At 37.8% G+C, this 17,827-nt stretch overlaps 1 protein-coding gene across 2 annotated transcripts in view; it reads right to left on the bottom strand.

Moving 5' to 3' along the window:
* LOC126438145 (coronin-6) overlaps positions 1-17,569 on the bottom strand; it is a 93,371-nt gene extending 75,802 nt beyond the window's left edge. The window contains exons 1-3 of one of the 2 annotated variants that reach the window (XM_050090521.1): positions 17,342-17,569; positions 16,849-17,046; positions 7,638-7,792 (exon numbers count right to left, since the gene is read on the bottom strand). In XM_050090521.1, the coding sequence (XP_049946478.1) occupies positions 7,638-7,792; positions 16,849-17,046 (353 nt within the window). In that variant the 5' untranslated portion in view covers positions 17,342-17,569. Of the gene's footprint in view, positions 1-7,637; positions 7,793-16,848; positions 17,047-17,187 lie in introns of both variants that reach the window. The other variant, XM_050090520.1, reaches the window with a different exon arrangement.
* Between the last annotated feature and the right edge of the window lie 258 nt (positions 17,570-17,827).

The raw sequence follows: 17,827 nt of genomic DNA, 5'->3' as shown, positions 1-17,827 counted from the left end.
TCATGTCCAGAAGGAACTACAATCAAGGAAATGTCACCAACTGAGAAGGGAGCTTCTTCACTGTAGGTCTGGGCTTGGTTTTACTGAAAATGCCAAAATTTGTTCATACCAGAATGCCTTATTGACAACAAAATTTCAATTCCTGCACAATTTCTGCAACCCATTTGGTAAAGAAAAATATATAACCAGGAAGGCTTGAATACCAGTAAACATGGCAATCTCCTATAGGTTGAAGTTACTGACTAATGAAGTTTTTAAACTTGTCCAGAAATTTTATACCAAATGTAGACATGAAACGCCCAAAAAGAATCATCCCGTCAGGATAAGCAAGAATCACCACTCACTGAAGACATGGGTGTTGTTGATGCTTGCTTCACTGCTAACATTTCATTATCATCAATTGGACTACTAAAGCTTCAACGGATCAGCGAAAGGGATTCAATTGGACAAGCCCAAGGCAGCATTACTAAGGTAACTGCCACAGCTGCTGGTATAAGCCAAGTAGTTATTGCTCAGATACAAATGGAAGAGTTCCATTAATGTAAAGGTATGGACATCTTAATTGTGCAACTTAAGATTAAACTTCAGACTTCAAGCAATAGCAGTAAAGTTCAAATTTTGACCCTGGCCCAAATAGCTGCACTACTGAAAAAAATGGCTAAAGAATTTGCTGTTTCAACTAAGATGGTGAAGAAGGCTAGGAAACTAAAGATGGGATTTTGGCAACACTTGCACACGAAAAAGGGGAAAAATGTCCTCACTTTCTTTGAAGATGAAGAGTTTTCTCGTTTATGCCCAGGCAAAACGGGATGTGTTGCAGTAAGAATAAATGGGGAAAGATTCACAAGGAGAAACAACTCCTCCTTTGTAACCTTAAAGAAATGTTCATTGCTTATCGTAAGCAATATGGAAATGAACTAAGCTTCTCAAAATTTTTTGAGCTCAGGCAGAATTGATGTAGTACAGCTGGTGCTTCTGGATCACATTCTGAATGTGTAGGTGCAATTCATCAAAATGTCAAATTAATGTTGGCTTCAGCAACATCCATTCAAGATGGCTAAAAGGATTTGATATAAAAAAAAATAAAACTGTATGCAGTTTGGAATCAAAAAATTGAACACTCCAACACTGTGAGGAATGTCCAGAAAAATGCAACTAGATGCTTTTCTTGAAAACTCTTTTAAAGACTATGACCCTGAAGAAACCACGGAATACAAGCAATGGGTCCATGCTGGCAGACACACATTGGAGACTTGCCAGAGAACTGTTGAAGATTTCATGGGGGGCATTGATTTTGAAAATTGCCGACTTAAGAAGCCATCACTTGTGCCAGAACACCAAAATTTGTTTCTTAAGTAGGTAAAAAGAAATCTTGCACGAATTGAATTAATTGTATTGATGGCTTTTGCTGAGAATTATTCATTTGTTGTTCAGGATACTGTGCAAGGATTACATTGGGGGAATACTCAGGCCACATTTCATCCATCTGATGTCTATTTTGATGGCAAAGAATATCAGAGTATTAGCATTCGTATGGTCAGTGACTGTTCTGTCATAATACCATTGCTGCCCATACCTTTCAAATAAAGTTGATAGCATATTTAAAGACAAAGGCTGAATACTTTAAGGACATTTATTACTTCTGTGATGATTCAGCTGCTCAATATAAGAATTTCAAAAATTTCATCAGTTAATGCCTGCACAAAAAGGATTTTGGCATCACTGACAAATGGAATTATTTTGGAACAAGCCACGGTAAATTGCCTTGACGGCATTGGGGGGAACAGCAAAAGAACATGCAGGATTTGCTAGTCTTCAAAGGGCCTAAGATAACCAAATATTGACTCCATACGATTTATTCAAATTCTGTGATGATAGTAAAGGTGTAAAGCTTTATGAATCAAAGGAAGAAATTGAAAAAATCAACCCAGATCAAGAAACAAGATTTACCGTGGGACATATAGTATCTGGAACAACATAAAATCAATTAATTATAATCAGCTCAAAGTAAGCAGAGTTTCCAATGATGCTACATCATTCACAGTTAACACCTTCAAAACAGATGAAGGAATTACAACAGTCTCAATTCCAACTTTACAATCAGGACAGTATATTACTTGTATGTATGGCAATTTTTGATGGATTGGAAACGTATGAAGTTTCACATGAAGAACAAGACGCCCTCATCAGCTTTATGCATCCACACAGTCTTGGTCGTTCCTTCCACTGGTCAACTGCTAAACGTACCTGCTGGATTCCTGAGCAACATATCTTCATGACTTTAGAAGCCCCATCATCATCATCATCATCATCATCATCATCATCATCATCATCATCATCATGGAAACGATACAGTTGACGAAATTGTGGAAGTGCTTAAGCAAAAATGGAACTGACTCTAGTATTTTTGTTCTGCAAATTTACTGTGTTTTGCACTATACTTGTTTTTATATAATGTGTTAAACTAATGTTTAAAACTGATTTATACAGTTAAATAAAAATAATTAATTATGGGACACAATGAGCTAAATGTTTGATTTTTCGATCTTCTTGAAGTGCTAAGATAATAACTTTTGAAACATATTCTTACTTGTCAAACTGAAAGATCCAGAAATTAAACAACATTTCTTTGAAAGCTTAAAGCATGCCTCTTCCAGCTGTAGCAAGAAAGAGGATTGAAGAAGACACAGTTGAGATATTGTCTCCAAAAAGTGCCCTAAAATTTGCAATTAGAAAATTTCAGCCAACTTTGCACACACACACATCTTTTCATTTAGGCATCCACTACTAATTCAATTTGATTGACATATAGACATCATGGGTAGGAATACCCATCTGAAGTTTTGGCATGATTGGCTCATACGAAAAGTAGCAGGGGTCGTTCAAACCATAACTCTCAGAATAGTGTGACGAATTTTTTAGCCACTTTAGAGGCTTGTATCTATATTTAGGTATGGCTAAATCCCTAATTTTTTCTGTGGTGTGATTCAGCATAAAAAGTTGTCTATGTACATTACAGCAAATGACCAAATGTCTGCTAGAACTCTTAAAAAAGCCTAGCAAACATGGCACATTCGCACCATCGTACATGATGCAGAGGTGAGTAGCCTCTCTTTAAAATCCCCTAAGAATTCAACCATTGAAGATACTTGACTAAAACTTGGTATGTAGCCACCAAAGACCATACAGAACCTCCACACCAAATTTGATTAGATTTGGAGATGGCTGAATAGCGACCCCTGGTTCCTTTGATGTTTAATGACCCAGCAGTGCCTTGGCTGAATTACTACCACTGGCTTCATAGTAGACCACTCTGATTTTCTTTGCGCTCTCTCTCTCTCTCTCTCTCTCTCTCTCTCTCTCTCTCTCTAACGCGATTCCCCAAATGTACTATCATTTAGAAGTACGAGTTTCATAGTTCATAGTACTTTTGAAGTGGTCTGTACAAATCCAGCAGCTTCTCTTACAGCATCAACAGCTTTATGCTGGAATCAAATCTTGTTGCAAAATCTTTACACAGATCTCCTACCCCATCACATGCACTTTTTCCATTATCTGTTGCTGAAAATAATCCATTTTTTGTCTTAATTCTTGTATACTGTTTTCAAAGTTACAAAGCTGAAAGCAGTTTTTAAAATGAGATGCTGCACCATCAGTCACATACAAATGTTTAGGAAATGTATCACCTCTAGATGCTATGTCATCAATTATCATACTGACAGGATAGTGTGCATGTGCACTGTCATGAATAAGATAACTGACAATAGCAAAACAGTGTGATGTTCCAAGGAAGTGAATATCAACACTTATAATGTGTTGCCAGTGGTAACTTTGAACTTCATTCTGCAAAGCAACAGATCAGCTCTCAGCAAAGTCAAAATGAAGAAATAGTGTGTCAGTATTTTAGGATGTGGCTGACTCCACTTCTGCTATGGCTTGTCTCTAAATCTTGCAGATATGATGATGAGCTAATCATTTCATGACCCAATGTCTAACCACAGTAACAAACTTCCCTATTTCCACTGCCTTCTTCACCAACTCTCCTCCCTCCCACAATGCACAGGTTACACGACTGTCAGTATTCTGAAGCTGTAATGCTTCAATGGTCACTCCTTCAGGACCAGGAGACAATGCATACTCTTGCAACCAACAGTTATCTTGTGGCTCTTGACATATACACAAAAGCATAAGGTCCAACTCTATGCACTTCTTGCCTGTGACACTACTTATGGTGAAACAAATAAGTTGCAAATCAGTGCAGTAAATACATATGAATACTTCTTTCACTGGCTGTAATTTTACACATTTCTGTTACAAGGAGTAGAATTTTGAGACCAATTTTTAAATTTTAGTTCTCATTTTTCATTAAGAGATATGCTTCTCTTACTGATCTTGTCATATGTCTTTTTACCATTTTAAGTTTTTCACCATTTTCACTAACAGAAAAAACATCAGCCTGATTAGGACTGTGCCTGCTGCAATCTTTCTCATCACTTAGATAATATTCCAAAGCAACATTACGAATATCATCATGCAATTGATGCCCACAGTAGGAATCTGGGCATGCCCAAATACCTTTTCCATTCTTTATTATAGAAGTCAGTAACTGTACCTTCTTAATAAAGATGGCTGTCAAGATAGCAGTATTTAGGTTTTGAAAACACACATCAGACTGGGTGCCCATGTCACTATTTTCAGCTTCTGCAAAAACTCAATCCACATTATACACTTCACCACGTTCTGAAGATGTTGCTTGTGCAAAACTTTTTTCACATTCTTCCACTTTTCTTTGTAAATACTCTGTACTACTTATCTTGCTTGGGTGTTGAAGTGGGGACATATTAAGGGCCACAACAGAAATGCTAACATTCAGAGCCACAACACCTTCACACCCAGGAATATAAACATCTGCATTGTCTTCTTCAGTTTCACAATCCAATGATGGTGATCGTTCAGATAGGTTATCACTATATTTATTGTGGTAGCAAGTACAGCAATTCCTGCACAATGGGTGTGTCTGTTACACAGTTACTTGGGGACCGAGATATTTTTGCAATACCTCTGACAAATTTGCAACAATTACGAAGTGCTTTTCACTTTTCTTACATACAACCTTCTTTTGTCTTTTCATACCATAGTCCACACACCTCACCCTTTCACAATATTTCCTCACTGACATAGTGACACTGTATCTAATAAAAAGTACAAACTAAACACGAAACTCAACTTAATTCATGTGCAAGTTCTCACTCATTCGTTATAAACGGAAAAGAGCTGGAAACGGTTACCGATGTACATATTTTACAACTCAATAGTTTGATATGCATATTTTACACTAGAAATTCAATTATATGAAATATGCGGGATGTTGAAAAATTTTCTTCACACAGAAAAATGTTGCCCACTTTGATGGCAGTAACTACTAACACACTAACCAAACAATATATTGTGCAATTTTTGCAAGTTTTGTATGGAGGTTTTTGAGTGGCTAATTAACAAAAACACACAAAAATGTAATTTTTTAAATTTTTAGTATTAAATATTTACACAATACAGATAGCTGGAGCAGAGAAGATATTGTTCATAATTATATCAGTTGTATCTGGTAATATTACAAGAAGTTAGCATTCTGTGGCTTTCAAATTAGAAAGCAAGAAATGAAAAAGGAAAATATTAAAATTTTAGTATTTTCTTCATAAATTTAGAAGTTAAAAGAAAGCCAGTGTGCACGTGCATGTACTAAACTTTAAAGCAAAACATCTGCCATGTCTCCAATACTTTTGGTTATTAGTTTTTTCCCCCTTTAGTTCTCTGCTGTTTTAAGAGTTGTCTTCACGTTTTTCAAAGGACTGTACCATCCACAAAACCCAAGATAAAATGAAACTATTTTATTTCTTAACACATATGATATAGAAGTCTACCACATATTTTTTCCATGGAAATTCATAATCATGAATTGACATGTCCTGTATGATTTGTGATGAAACTACCCTGCAGTCTTTCCTTCTGCACTCCAATGCAAGTGGCAGGGTAAGAAAGCATAAGACATGGTAAAACAAGACATACCCTCTATCATGCACATCACAGTGGTTTGCAGACTGCAGATGTAGATTTATAACTACTTAATTTGTAACATGTTATAACTGGTCACCCAGCAGAGAGAAGACATTTGAACCTATTGTTTTGCATATTCACTTCTGCACCTGAGAAACAACCTGTATTTAAAACAATGACTTTTAGTCAAACCACAGTCTACTTTCGCATTGTCTGCACATCACAAGAACATGTAGGTGGAATTAAAAATACATGAAGGAGTGTACACAAAATACACAGACGAATATGATACATTACAAATATGGGAAAGAGAATGATAAATTGGATTTTTTGTTTTGTTTTATGGCGTCAGGTCAGCTTGGTGATTTCTTTGCAAGCAGGCAATACATATGTTCATGGTACATATACTATAAATTGCTAAAGCACAATATAAATAAATAGTATCTGTTAAAACAGAACCAGTATCAGCACCACCACAACCCCCAACACAAAATGAGGCATTTATACCTAATGAAATAACGTACCCAGATTTAACATTACAGTGGACTGTGGGAACCTTTTTTTTAACCTTTTTTTTTTAAGTAGCTTGGTGGATCACAATTTCAAGGGTGGGGAAGGATAGCAGGGTAAGGGTGGGGGAAGATGCTAATGTTACCTATAGGAGCATGCAGGGATGTTGTGTGGATAGGATAGGGCTGTTAGATGCAGTATCAGAAGACTGTGTCATGCGAGGGGTGCAGGGGGGCTTAGAGGAGAGAAGTAGAGAAAGGGAAAGGAAAAGGACTATGTAGGTGTGTTGGCAGTGTAAGAGATATGAGTATAATACAGGAGTTACAGCAGGGAAGAGGGTAGGCAGGTGGAGAACAGAGATGAGCAAAGGCCCATCTGGAGGGCAGGGACTAGCCAAGGTCCTTGTCTTGTACCTACCTATTTCCTTCACTGCTTTGACTCCCATGCTACACGCAATCCTTCTATCCCACCAACACACCTACATGGTTCTTTCCCCCTTCTTTACTTCTGTCTCCCCCTCAACCTCCCAGCAGAGCTCACAGATGATGCACATACCAGCCTTACACTGTCCCCACCACATCCCTGTATGCTCCCACAGGCAGCACTAGCATCTTTCCCACCTCTACACAGCTATCCTTCCACCTCCCCAGCCCTTACCTCTTCCCTACTCACTACCACACCCCCCAGCTGGATTGCTTCGCTTGTAGGATGCAGTTACAGTTGGACCCCAGTGCCCAGAGACAGGCCACAAATGTGTGAGTTGTGCTTGTGTGAATTTCTACTTTGGAAGAAAGGCTTTGCCCAAAATGTTAAATATTTAGCATTCTTTTATATTGTGCCTGTCTGCAATTCAATAGGCCTATATGCTCCAAGAGGTTAATAGTAATCTATCCTTCCTACACTGTTATAAACTTTATTTACCTACTACAAATTTCCCATTTACATTTCTCACAGAAGTCAATAAAAAAGTAAAATCTTTATGACCCTCAGAGAAAGATTAGGCTTACTATGAAAAATTAGTGGTTCCAGAAGACACTGTTTTAATTTTAATATTGAAGCTTAACATTTCTCACCTAGAGATACCACCATCCGGAATCTGCCACACCTTGACAACACAGTCTTCTGAACCACTAGCAATAACATTGTCATTGTGTGGACACCATGCTATGTCTAGGACTGGCCCCTTATGTCCACCAACCAACGGATGGTCTGCTGCAATGCGACCAACCTGCAGATTCAATTAAATGTTATGTCAACAACTAATGGAGACGTCATTATGAAAAACAAGAAAGATTAATAAGATCCTTAAAAATGAAACATGCTGAAAATAGCCATGCATTTCATCTATAATACAACTGAAACAAAACTGAACTACATTTCTTCAGCAACTGAGATGCTAATGAAGTTGGTGCACATGCCCATTTCTCACATATAGCTACAACCACTGTGAAGTACAATATGATAATAGTGGGAAAAAAAGGATACAGAGAATCTATACTCAAAAATAATCAATTTTTGAAATATAATGTAATTGAAAATATATTATAAATATAAGCGGATGGATAAAAAATCTACTCACCAAGTGGCAGGTAGTAAGTCTCCCATGATCCAAAGATCTAGATGACTTTTCTGAATTCTCCCAATTTCCTACACCTCACCAGTCCTTTTCCTTCATCCCCCTTCTATCTCCTTGAACCCACCTGCCAGAAGAAGGAGCCATTTGCTCTGAAAGCTTGCATATTTCTTTGACTTTGGTGTGTGTGTGTTCTCCTGCCGCCACTTGGTGAGTAGATAATCTTTTATCTACCCAATTACATTATTTTTCTAAGGTAAGAGAGAGAGAGATAGGGTGGGAGGGGGAGGGACCTTTAATTATGGCACTCCTTGCTTTGTTGATAACTGCAAAAGGCAGTTGTGCTGACCATCTGTAGAAAAGTTCGTAGAATTATCCAAGAACATTACTGGTAGTTCTTATTTAAATCATCATCAGTCTATAAAAACCATATTAAATCAGTGAGCCAGTATAAATAACACTGACTCTGCATCTAACCCCCCCGTCCCCCAAGTGGGAAGAAATCAATATAGAAAGTACTTGGTATCTTCTGTATCTGAAGTGATATTAATTATACCAAAGGAATTTGATAAAGGTATTACATATGCTTTGACTAAACTGTCACATACACACTGATGATAATGGTCCATTATGCAGACATTTGTTGATTTTTTTCTTTTTAACATAAGGTCATTCCCATATTTGCAATAACTTTTCAGAAGGGCAGGTTACTGTAAAAATGTTTCACAATACTGCGAAACCAATGTAGCACTATCATTTGGCAAGTTAACAACTGCAATGGTATTATGGCTTCTACACTGCCACCCTACATGATACCCAATCTATTAAATACATGGTTTCTTCAAGTTTTATTTATTTCTTTATTTTTTATGCTTTGTATAGCATATCTAACTCCCCTAAGTTTGTATTTATTTATTTATGTATTACTAATTCTTATTTAATCAAATGTACTTGATTTTATTGTCTGATTCAAGTTAATCGACATTTACCATTTAGAGTCCAAAGTTGTCACAGTGTACTTCTCTTTACAGCAACGTGAGGTCACCTACGAGTCTACGTCTCCACCAAAAATCACGCAAATATTCTGAAACTCACGTATGGTACAGATCTCTACAGCATCTTCTAGTAGGACAAACATGTAATACTAATTTTAATTAGAGCCAAAGTGACGTGCTTCTGTAAACAGGCAAAACTGGGAACTGAAAAGTTTTCTCAGTTGAAATCTGGCATGCACAATGCACCAAAAGTAGCAACACAGTTGAAGCTGACAGTGCCAATACTGCCATCACTGGCATATCGGTGCCAGGAGCAGTCCAGCTAGGCAACTATCAAATCCCAACTGCTTTAAATCAGAATATAGCTCAGTGGAGAGAAACGAAGAGCTCTTTCCCAAATACATCTCAAACATATGTTTTCTGAATCCAGTACGCAGCTTTATCTTATAAGCCACTGGATTACAAGTGGATCCTTCTATCGTGTTTATAATTATTTCTCTTCCAACAAACAGTTATTTTTACATTTCATTATATCTATTATTGCTAACTTTGAACATATTTCCACCCCCCCCCCTCCCCCCAATCACCATGTCACCACTCAATAATATTTCATTCCCCATTTCTGCTTTTTTCCATTCAACTGATTCTTCCACTGGGTCAACCAAAACTTTTATTCCACCTGTGTGCTTTGATCTGTGACATAACTTTGTTGGGGGATGTCATGGTAGTGCAGTGTTTTTTTGTCAGGTCAGTTGTAGGTGGCGTGCTGCAGTATTTTGTGGTTGTGCTTCGAAGAGTGTGTGTGTGTGTGTGTGTGTGTGTGTGTGTGTGTGTGTGTGTGTGTGTTGAATGTCGGGAATTTTGTTCGCTAGATTTTTGAGTTATTTGTTTTGGAATGGTTTCATTCTTAGAGTCATATATTTAGTTTGCCTTCGACAGAAAAATCGTATTTTCCATGGGTGTCCCATTACTTTCGTTCTATTGCTGGAGAAATATTTCTTGTGATCTTTATGTTTGTTCGCAGGTCTAATGGGTGATGTAATGGTTGTCATCTTGTACGCATTTGAAACAAGGGTGCAACCATCATGACATCACGAGTCAAAGCCAACGAGTGGAATCGCAAATTTCATTTTAGCCTTTCCATTTCACTTTGTCTACACTGTGTCTGCATTAAGTTCATGTTTATAACTATTTGACAGCCTGTGCTTTCCTCTCCTCCTCATCATCATCTTTTGTTATCTCACATCTGCACAAGATATGATATTTATTTACTTTCTTCTTGCTCTTAACTTTTACATTACATGATGATCATACTGAAATGCTAAACTGCGATTCTAATTTGACACTATCTCAACTTCCTAGGTAGAAACATTCTACCTGTAAGGTTATACAACCACTTTCAAGAAACAAATTTACAGTTTTCTTACTGCAGTTCTTATAAATAGTGAAACTTTCTTTTACACTAGCACCAACAAATTTTTTGACAAGGCTGAAAATTAAGATTTATGTGATGAGTCACATTTCTTCTGTAATGGCATGGACTACTTCCATCAAATATGTGAAACATGGGGTTTTTACCATCGTCTACAAGCACAGGTTTGTATCCCATCTTACAAACATCATTAGTTTTCTGGATACTACGTTATCTCCTCTTATGCTGATCCTAGGTGATGCAAACTAAAAAATTATGTCTTGACACTTCAATTATTCACATTATTTCAAACTTTGTTGACTGCAGTAGGCAAGACCTTTTTATTATAAGTCTTATTGGCATTCCGAACAGTTAAAGTAATATCCCAGCTTGTGATAGATGAAAGTGAAGCAAATACAGTATTTTGTTACAGAAAAGGGAATATTTGCAACAAAATATTGTTATCTAATTATCAGCCACTGAAATTCAATCACTCGTTAAATCATGCAAAAATATTTGTTGTTCATTACTTATCTGTCTCTATTAATATTTTTAATTAAAATGGGCAATTGGAAGCATATTTTATGTACAGCAAGAGAAAGATTTATGACCTGCAAATGATATGAAAAGTGCCAGACTATTGATCCAAAGGATTGGGGTCTGATCTCTCAGCCAGTTCTATAATTTTTTTCTGTCACTTATAACTGCTTTCACCTCTGGCAACACTGGTTAATGGGAAAAAAGCTATGTTGCGGCTAGGTTTGAAGTTCATGTTTAACTATAGCCCTCCCCCCTACAGTTTGCTCGGTAAGTCAATTCAAAGTTCAGAGGAAGACAACAGTGTACCATCTCAACAGGACCATGCCTAGCAAATAACTGTGGTGGTCAAACCAATCTTCAGACTGATGAAAGTTTTGCTTTTTTTAAAAAATTACAAACATGTCAAATACTGGCTGATGTTAATATTTAAGGTGTTTTGCTCTTGTTAATATTTGTCTCGAGTGTATCTGTTGCTTTTGAAATCGTAAAGATGTAGGGGAAGTAAGAGATGGATTGCATGTATGTGGTGGTGGTTGTTGGGATGTTTAAGGGGGACTAAACAGCGAAGGTCATCAGTCCCCCTGCATGTATGTTTCCAGGTTTCCACAGAAGGTCAAAACCACACTTCTATGCATAACATTTTCACAACTGATCTGAATGTGAGTCAGAATAATAGAGTGACTGACAGCAAGTTATTTACAGGGCAGCTGCCATAGCAACAACCAACTGGAGCACAAGTTCGACCATACTTTGTCTGAGCCCAGTTGTCATACCGCTCTGTTACCTCAGCTACTAGTTATAGTCGATTGTGGATGGAAACTGCAGTCTTTAATGTAATTGTTGTGTTTTGTTCTTATATGCTTTGTTTCTCTGTGTGATACGTTTATTTTAAGGAATGTGTGAAGCTCAGTGGGAAACTGCTCAGGGAAGTGATAGGACTATTAGGGATACCGAAAATTTAACTGAATACTGCCCTTTAACAGTGGATGTATGAACATCATGAGTATGGAACCAAATGGTTGCTGCTATCAGACACATATTGCACTTGTATGAAACTGTGAATCATCATCATCATCATCATCATCATCATCATCATCATCATCATCATCATCATCATCATCCCCCCCCCCCCTTACCATGCTCAAATGCCAGTCACTTTCTTATTCTGATCTAGGTGTAGCAACCTCTTTCAGATGCCCTGAGCACACTTCAGGTCACTACACTGAGCACAATGGCTGGCTCAGTCATTAAAATATAATGTGCCAAAATGAACTGCCTATTCACTAAAAATATATCACCAGTCAAACAAGCAAGAAAACCTCAGAAACCTCAACCTGAAATTGAACAGATGCAGTGTTTATGCTTTGCATCAGTAGAGTGTTAATACTAAAATCAGAACCGCAACATACGTTGCAGTCTAAGTAACAGCCTCCACCACAATTATTATTACACAATCTTTTTCATCAAGATCTTTTTCCTCCCATCATCTTTTATCACAGGTACTATAATTATATACATATCACCATGATTACAGACAATTTGTCAAGAAGAGGTAAGGTATCAATGGCCAATTGGCCAAAAGCTCACTTCCCGATTGTCTTTTTGTTGTGCCTATTTGCAACTCAGCATCTCTGCTATATGGTGAGTGGGAGTCCAGAAGAGTCCGATTCCACCCATCTACTCTGATCCATGACGTCACCAATAGGGCGGAAACGACCATTCTCAATGTCTCCAATATGGCACCTATGATGTCATTACATAAACACGACAACAAACACGAAAATACATATAAAACCAATCAACACATTTCCCTCCAAAAATACAATCAAAGTAATGGGACCAAAGCAGTAAATTAGGTTTTTTTGGGTGGGTACAAACTAAATATAAACACATACTGACACACACCACTATCCCAAACCACACAAAACGATGACATAAAAACACCACAAAATTCCTAAATTCTGCTACATTTACAATATCGACAAGAATCGGTCACTTCCCTTCACCTACATAGCTCAACCGCAATTGTCGATACCACAAAACAAAAACCAACTACTCCATACATTATAATCACACCACAACTATTGATACCACGAAGCCAACATTCAAAAGAACAAAAATTGGAATCTAACACTTCCCTTGACCTATACAGGTCAACAGCGGCTCACAATACCAAAAAACACACAGCTACGACAACACGTTGGAACCTGTCACTTCCCATGACCCATACAGCTCAAATACAACTGGCAATAGCAAAAAAATTGAAATCGAGTACTTTCCCTAATATACATAAACCAACCACAAGTGCCGATACCAAAACACCAACCACCAACACATGCAGTAAATAACACCGACCCAATAACACACAAAATCCCACTGAGCATCATAACACGCAAACAATAGACCAATAGAGGTGCCGTGTGCACCTTGGCCAACCCAGATGGTATTGCCGTAGGCTTCTGTTGGTAAGCAATTTTTGTTTTGGTTTTATTCCACAGTCACTGCGATGTTTTGTCTATTGTGAATTTGTGGTAGGTCGGCCGTGTTTTAATTCATGTAGTGAATATGGGGTATTTGGGTTTTTGAGTTGTTGGCGTTTTGGTTAACCACTTTTTGGAGCTGAAGGTGCTGTTTTTTTTTTTTTTTTTTTTTTTTTTTTTTGTACAAATAGCCGCGACTGAGCTATGTAGGTCAAGAGATATGTGCGATTCCACTTTTCAGAGATGTAGGTATTGATAGCAGCGGTGTTATGTGGACATGTGTCCGGAAACGCTTACTTTCCATGTTAGAGCTCATTTTATTACTTCTCTTCAAATCACATTAATCATGGAATGGAAACACACGAACGTACCAGTGTGACTTCAAACACTGTTACAGGAAATGTTCAAAATGTCCTCCGTTAGCGAGGATACATGCATCCACCTTCCATCTACCAATCCATCGCTCACCGAATCTGTTGTTGAGAAGCGTACGAACACTTCGACTGAAATGTGCCGGAGCTCCATCGTGCATGAACCACATGTTGTGTCGTACTTATAAAGGCACATGTTCTGGCAGCACAGGTAGAGGATCTCGTATGAAATCATGATAACGTGCTCCATTGAGTGTAGGTGGAAAAACATGGGGCCCAATCAAGACATTACCAACGATGCCTGCCCAAACGTTCACAGAAAATCTGTGTTGATGACGTGATTGCACAATTGCGTGCGGATTCTCGTCAGCCCACACATGTTGATTGTGAAAATTTACAATTTGATCACGTTGGAATGAAGCCTCATCCGTAAAGAGAACATTTACACTGAAATGAGGATTGACACATTGTTGGATGAACCATTCGCAGAAGTGTACCCGTGGATGCCAATCAGCTGCTGATAGTGCCTGCACACGCTATACATGGTATGGAAACAACTGGTTCTCCCGTAGCACTCTCCACACAGTGACGTGATCAACATTACCTTGTACAGCAGCAACTTCTCTGACGCTGACATCAGGGTTATCGTCAATTGCACGAAGAATTGCCTCGTCCATTGCAGGTGTCCTCGTCATTCTAGGTCTTCCCTAGTCACGAGTCATAGGCTGGAATGTTCCGTGCTCCCTAAGACGCCGATCAATTGCTTCGAACGTCTTCCTGTCGGGACACCTTCGTTCTGGAAATCTGTCTCGATACAAACGTACTGCGCCACGGCTATTGCCCCGTGCTAATCCATACACCAAATGGGCATATGCCAACTCCGCATTTGTAAACACTGCACTGACTGCAAAACCACGTTTGTGATGAACACTAACCTGTTGATGCTACGTACTGATGTGCTTGATGTTAGTACTGTAGAGCAATGAGTCACATGTCAACACAAGCACCGAAGTCAAAATTACCTTCCTTCAATTGGGCCAACCAGCGGTGAGTCAAGGAAGTACAGTACATACTGATGAAACTAAAATGAGCTCTAACATGGAAATTAAGCATTTCTGGACACATGTCCACATAACATCCCTTCTTTATTCGTGTGTGGGGAACGTTTCCTGAAAGTTTGGGTGTACCTTTTTGTAACACCCTGTATAGGTCAAGGGAAATGTCTGATTCCTGTATTGTTGGTGTAGCAGAGTGTTTTAATTTAATTTTTTTTAAATACCATTTGTTTTCGGATGGTGTGGCAATTTTTTTTTTATTGTTATATATTTAGCCTGTCCCCACCCTAAACCCCCACTTTTCCATTATTATCATGTTAGTTTCATTTTATTTTTGGACTGAGACATTACTGCATCATTTTAATTTTTGTTTGCCTTTGTTGGCATGTGCATGTAGTGATGTTATTGTCGCCATATAGTATACACTGGAACTAGCCATTTCCGCCATACTGATGACATCACAGGTCAAAGCAGACAGGTAGAATCTGACACTTCTGCAGTGCCATCATTTTGATGGCACCATGGGTCAAAATGGATAGGTTAATAATCTGTACACTCTAGAGTTCCTACTGAAAATTTGATATGCCGTGTGGGATTCTTCAGGCTATTAAGGAAGCAAATCAACAAACATTATTCTTAACACATCAAATTTTGATAAAAAAAATATTCTTTATCCAAAATCACATCACGGAAAAGCCACATTGCAGATTTGTACGCAAAAAATGCACTCACAATGATTGTCACATTGGTAATATTTTTATGGAAATTATCAAGGTGCCAAAACCATAACTCTAAAATTTGTATCATGCCTATCCTTGTATTACTGCTGTCCTGCAGTCCAATGTCAAAGCTATCTTGTTCCTTGATGGTGTTCCCACAGTATTACTCTAGCTGTGAAGAAAGTTACTTCATCCTCAATCCATTTTACTTATTTAACTGCTGGTCTTATATATCCTCACTCCAGATTCAAGAAAAGCTATGGTTTACTGTGTTGTAAACTGCAAGTCTGTATATTACAGACAATAACTTAACTGGAAAAGTATTTTTAAAAAAGTTGTGTGGGAGGTGCAGCACTAATGTTATTTGATTTAACTAAATGACAAATTCTAATTCATTATTGTCTGATGGGGACTTAAACTCATTCCTTTTATTTTTTGGAGATTTGGTATTTTCCAAGTAGAATTCATCTACAGCATGGTTTAGGAAATTTATTATCAGTAATGAACAATACTTTAATTTCAATAAGAAATAAGGCCACCTTCTATATTTTCTGTTGCAAACCGATTAGTTTGTCAACATATAAAACCGGGTCTCAAATTACAGTGCTCTGTGCTTTTGCATGAAAATGGAAAACAAAATTAATTTATGACAATCATTCCCGGATACCTTAAAGCAATTTAAACTTCTTTACACTTCATTCACATTTAAATCAGTGGAATATTCCATAAGGAAGCATGCATTCAGTAAGCATATATTTTGAGATGATTCTAAAAATACACACACACCAGTATGTTGCAACAGATGAAAGTCTTTATTATTAAAAAAGCGTTGAGAATCCTTAAGAATTCAGCACTAAGGTTTCTCTCTCTATACTGAATCCCTTATCGCCGATTCCTCTGCATACCAAAGCATTACCATTAAAAAAAAAATCTAAGTTCGTAAAGTACACCGACAACTTGCTATTTCAAAGCTAAAGGTATCTCTAAGAAGTCTGGTAGAACGGTGACATGTCGTTTATCAACACACACACACACACTGGCTCAAAAGTAGGGGAGCGGTTTCCTGTTGTGTTGACACATCCTTCCTCAAAACTCATTATCAAAGTGCGAGAGAACCAGAAACCTATTAAAATGAATTACCTTACTCAAAGGTAAGACGACGAACGCTCCGCCACCAGCCGATTCAACAATGATCGCCAAAAATTTTGGGTTTACTGCACAGAAAGTGGAATCCCACGATGACTTTGACACTCTAATATTGTCATAACATTGTTCTCTTTTCAGAGCAGATCCGTATACATGACGGAACTTGCTACTTCTTACCACACGGAAAGACATCTGAAAAGCAGAATCAGTACATACGAACATCAATATAATTTGTTGGCTTTCATTAAGATCATACATAATACACTGTTAACCACAAATACGTATAGTTATCGGTATCGCATGACAACAGTAGATCTACATGTCGTCACTCACCTTCCACTGCTTTATTTAATCGCTAATACGAAATGTCACTGCTAATGACGAATATTAGTGACTGTCCATTCATAAATCTAGTATTTGCACTAAAAATTTGGAGGCGTTCTTGATGCGGTTTCGTGTCAATAGAATTCCTGGAAAGCGCCCTTACCTTCGAAACGGAAATAGCGTCACAGCACCATATTAGGTAATGTACCTTGAAATTATTAGATGAAAAATTGCAGTAACGTCTATAGCTAAAACACTACGAAGGTGATACACCGTGTCAACTAATACTTAATCCACAACCAATGCAAGCATCAACGCCTATAACATGTTCGTTCCAATCCCTATTGTTTCGTTTACGAACGCCCTCCGCCTTTTAATCTATGTTTCGAGATAGCGCATCGAAGTGTTAGTACGTCGAGCGAAACCTAGATGGAGATGGCAAGGGACGAAGTTGACTAAATACACTATGCAAGAAAATAGGAAAGTTTATCGACATTTGTAACCGGTAAAGGATTTTTTTTTAACAGAAGCTCTTGGAACCCTTTTATTTGATAAAATAAGCAAGGAAGGAATGGATATGGACATTATATCCTGAAATGTCTGAGATTGAAAAGTTGAAACAATACGTATTTACATATAATACATACGC

Source organism: Schistocerca serialis, unplaced genomic scaffold (genome assembly GCF_023864345.2).
Source record: "Schistocerca serialis cubense isolate TAMUIC-IGC-003099 unplaced genomic scaffold, iqSchSeri2.2 HiC_scaffold_1261, whole genome shotgun sequence".
NCBI lineage: Eukaryota > Metazoa > Arthropoda > Insecta > Orthoptera > Acrididae > Schistocerca > Schistocerca serialis.
The sequence above is the reverse complement of the archived record's forward strand: the minus strand, read 5'-3'. Positions and strand labels throughout refer to the sequence as shown.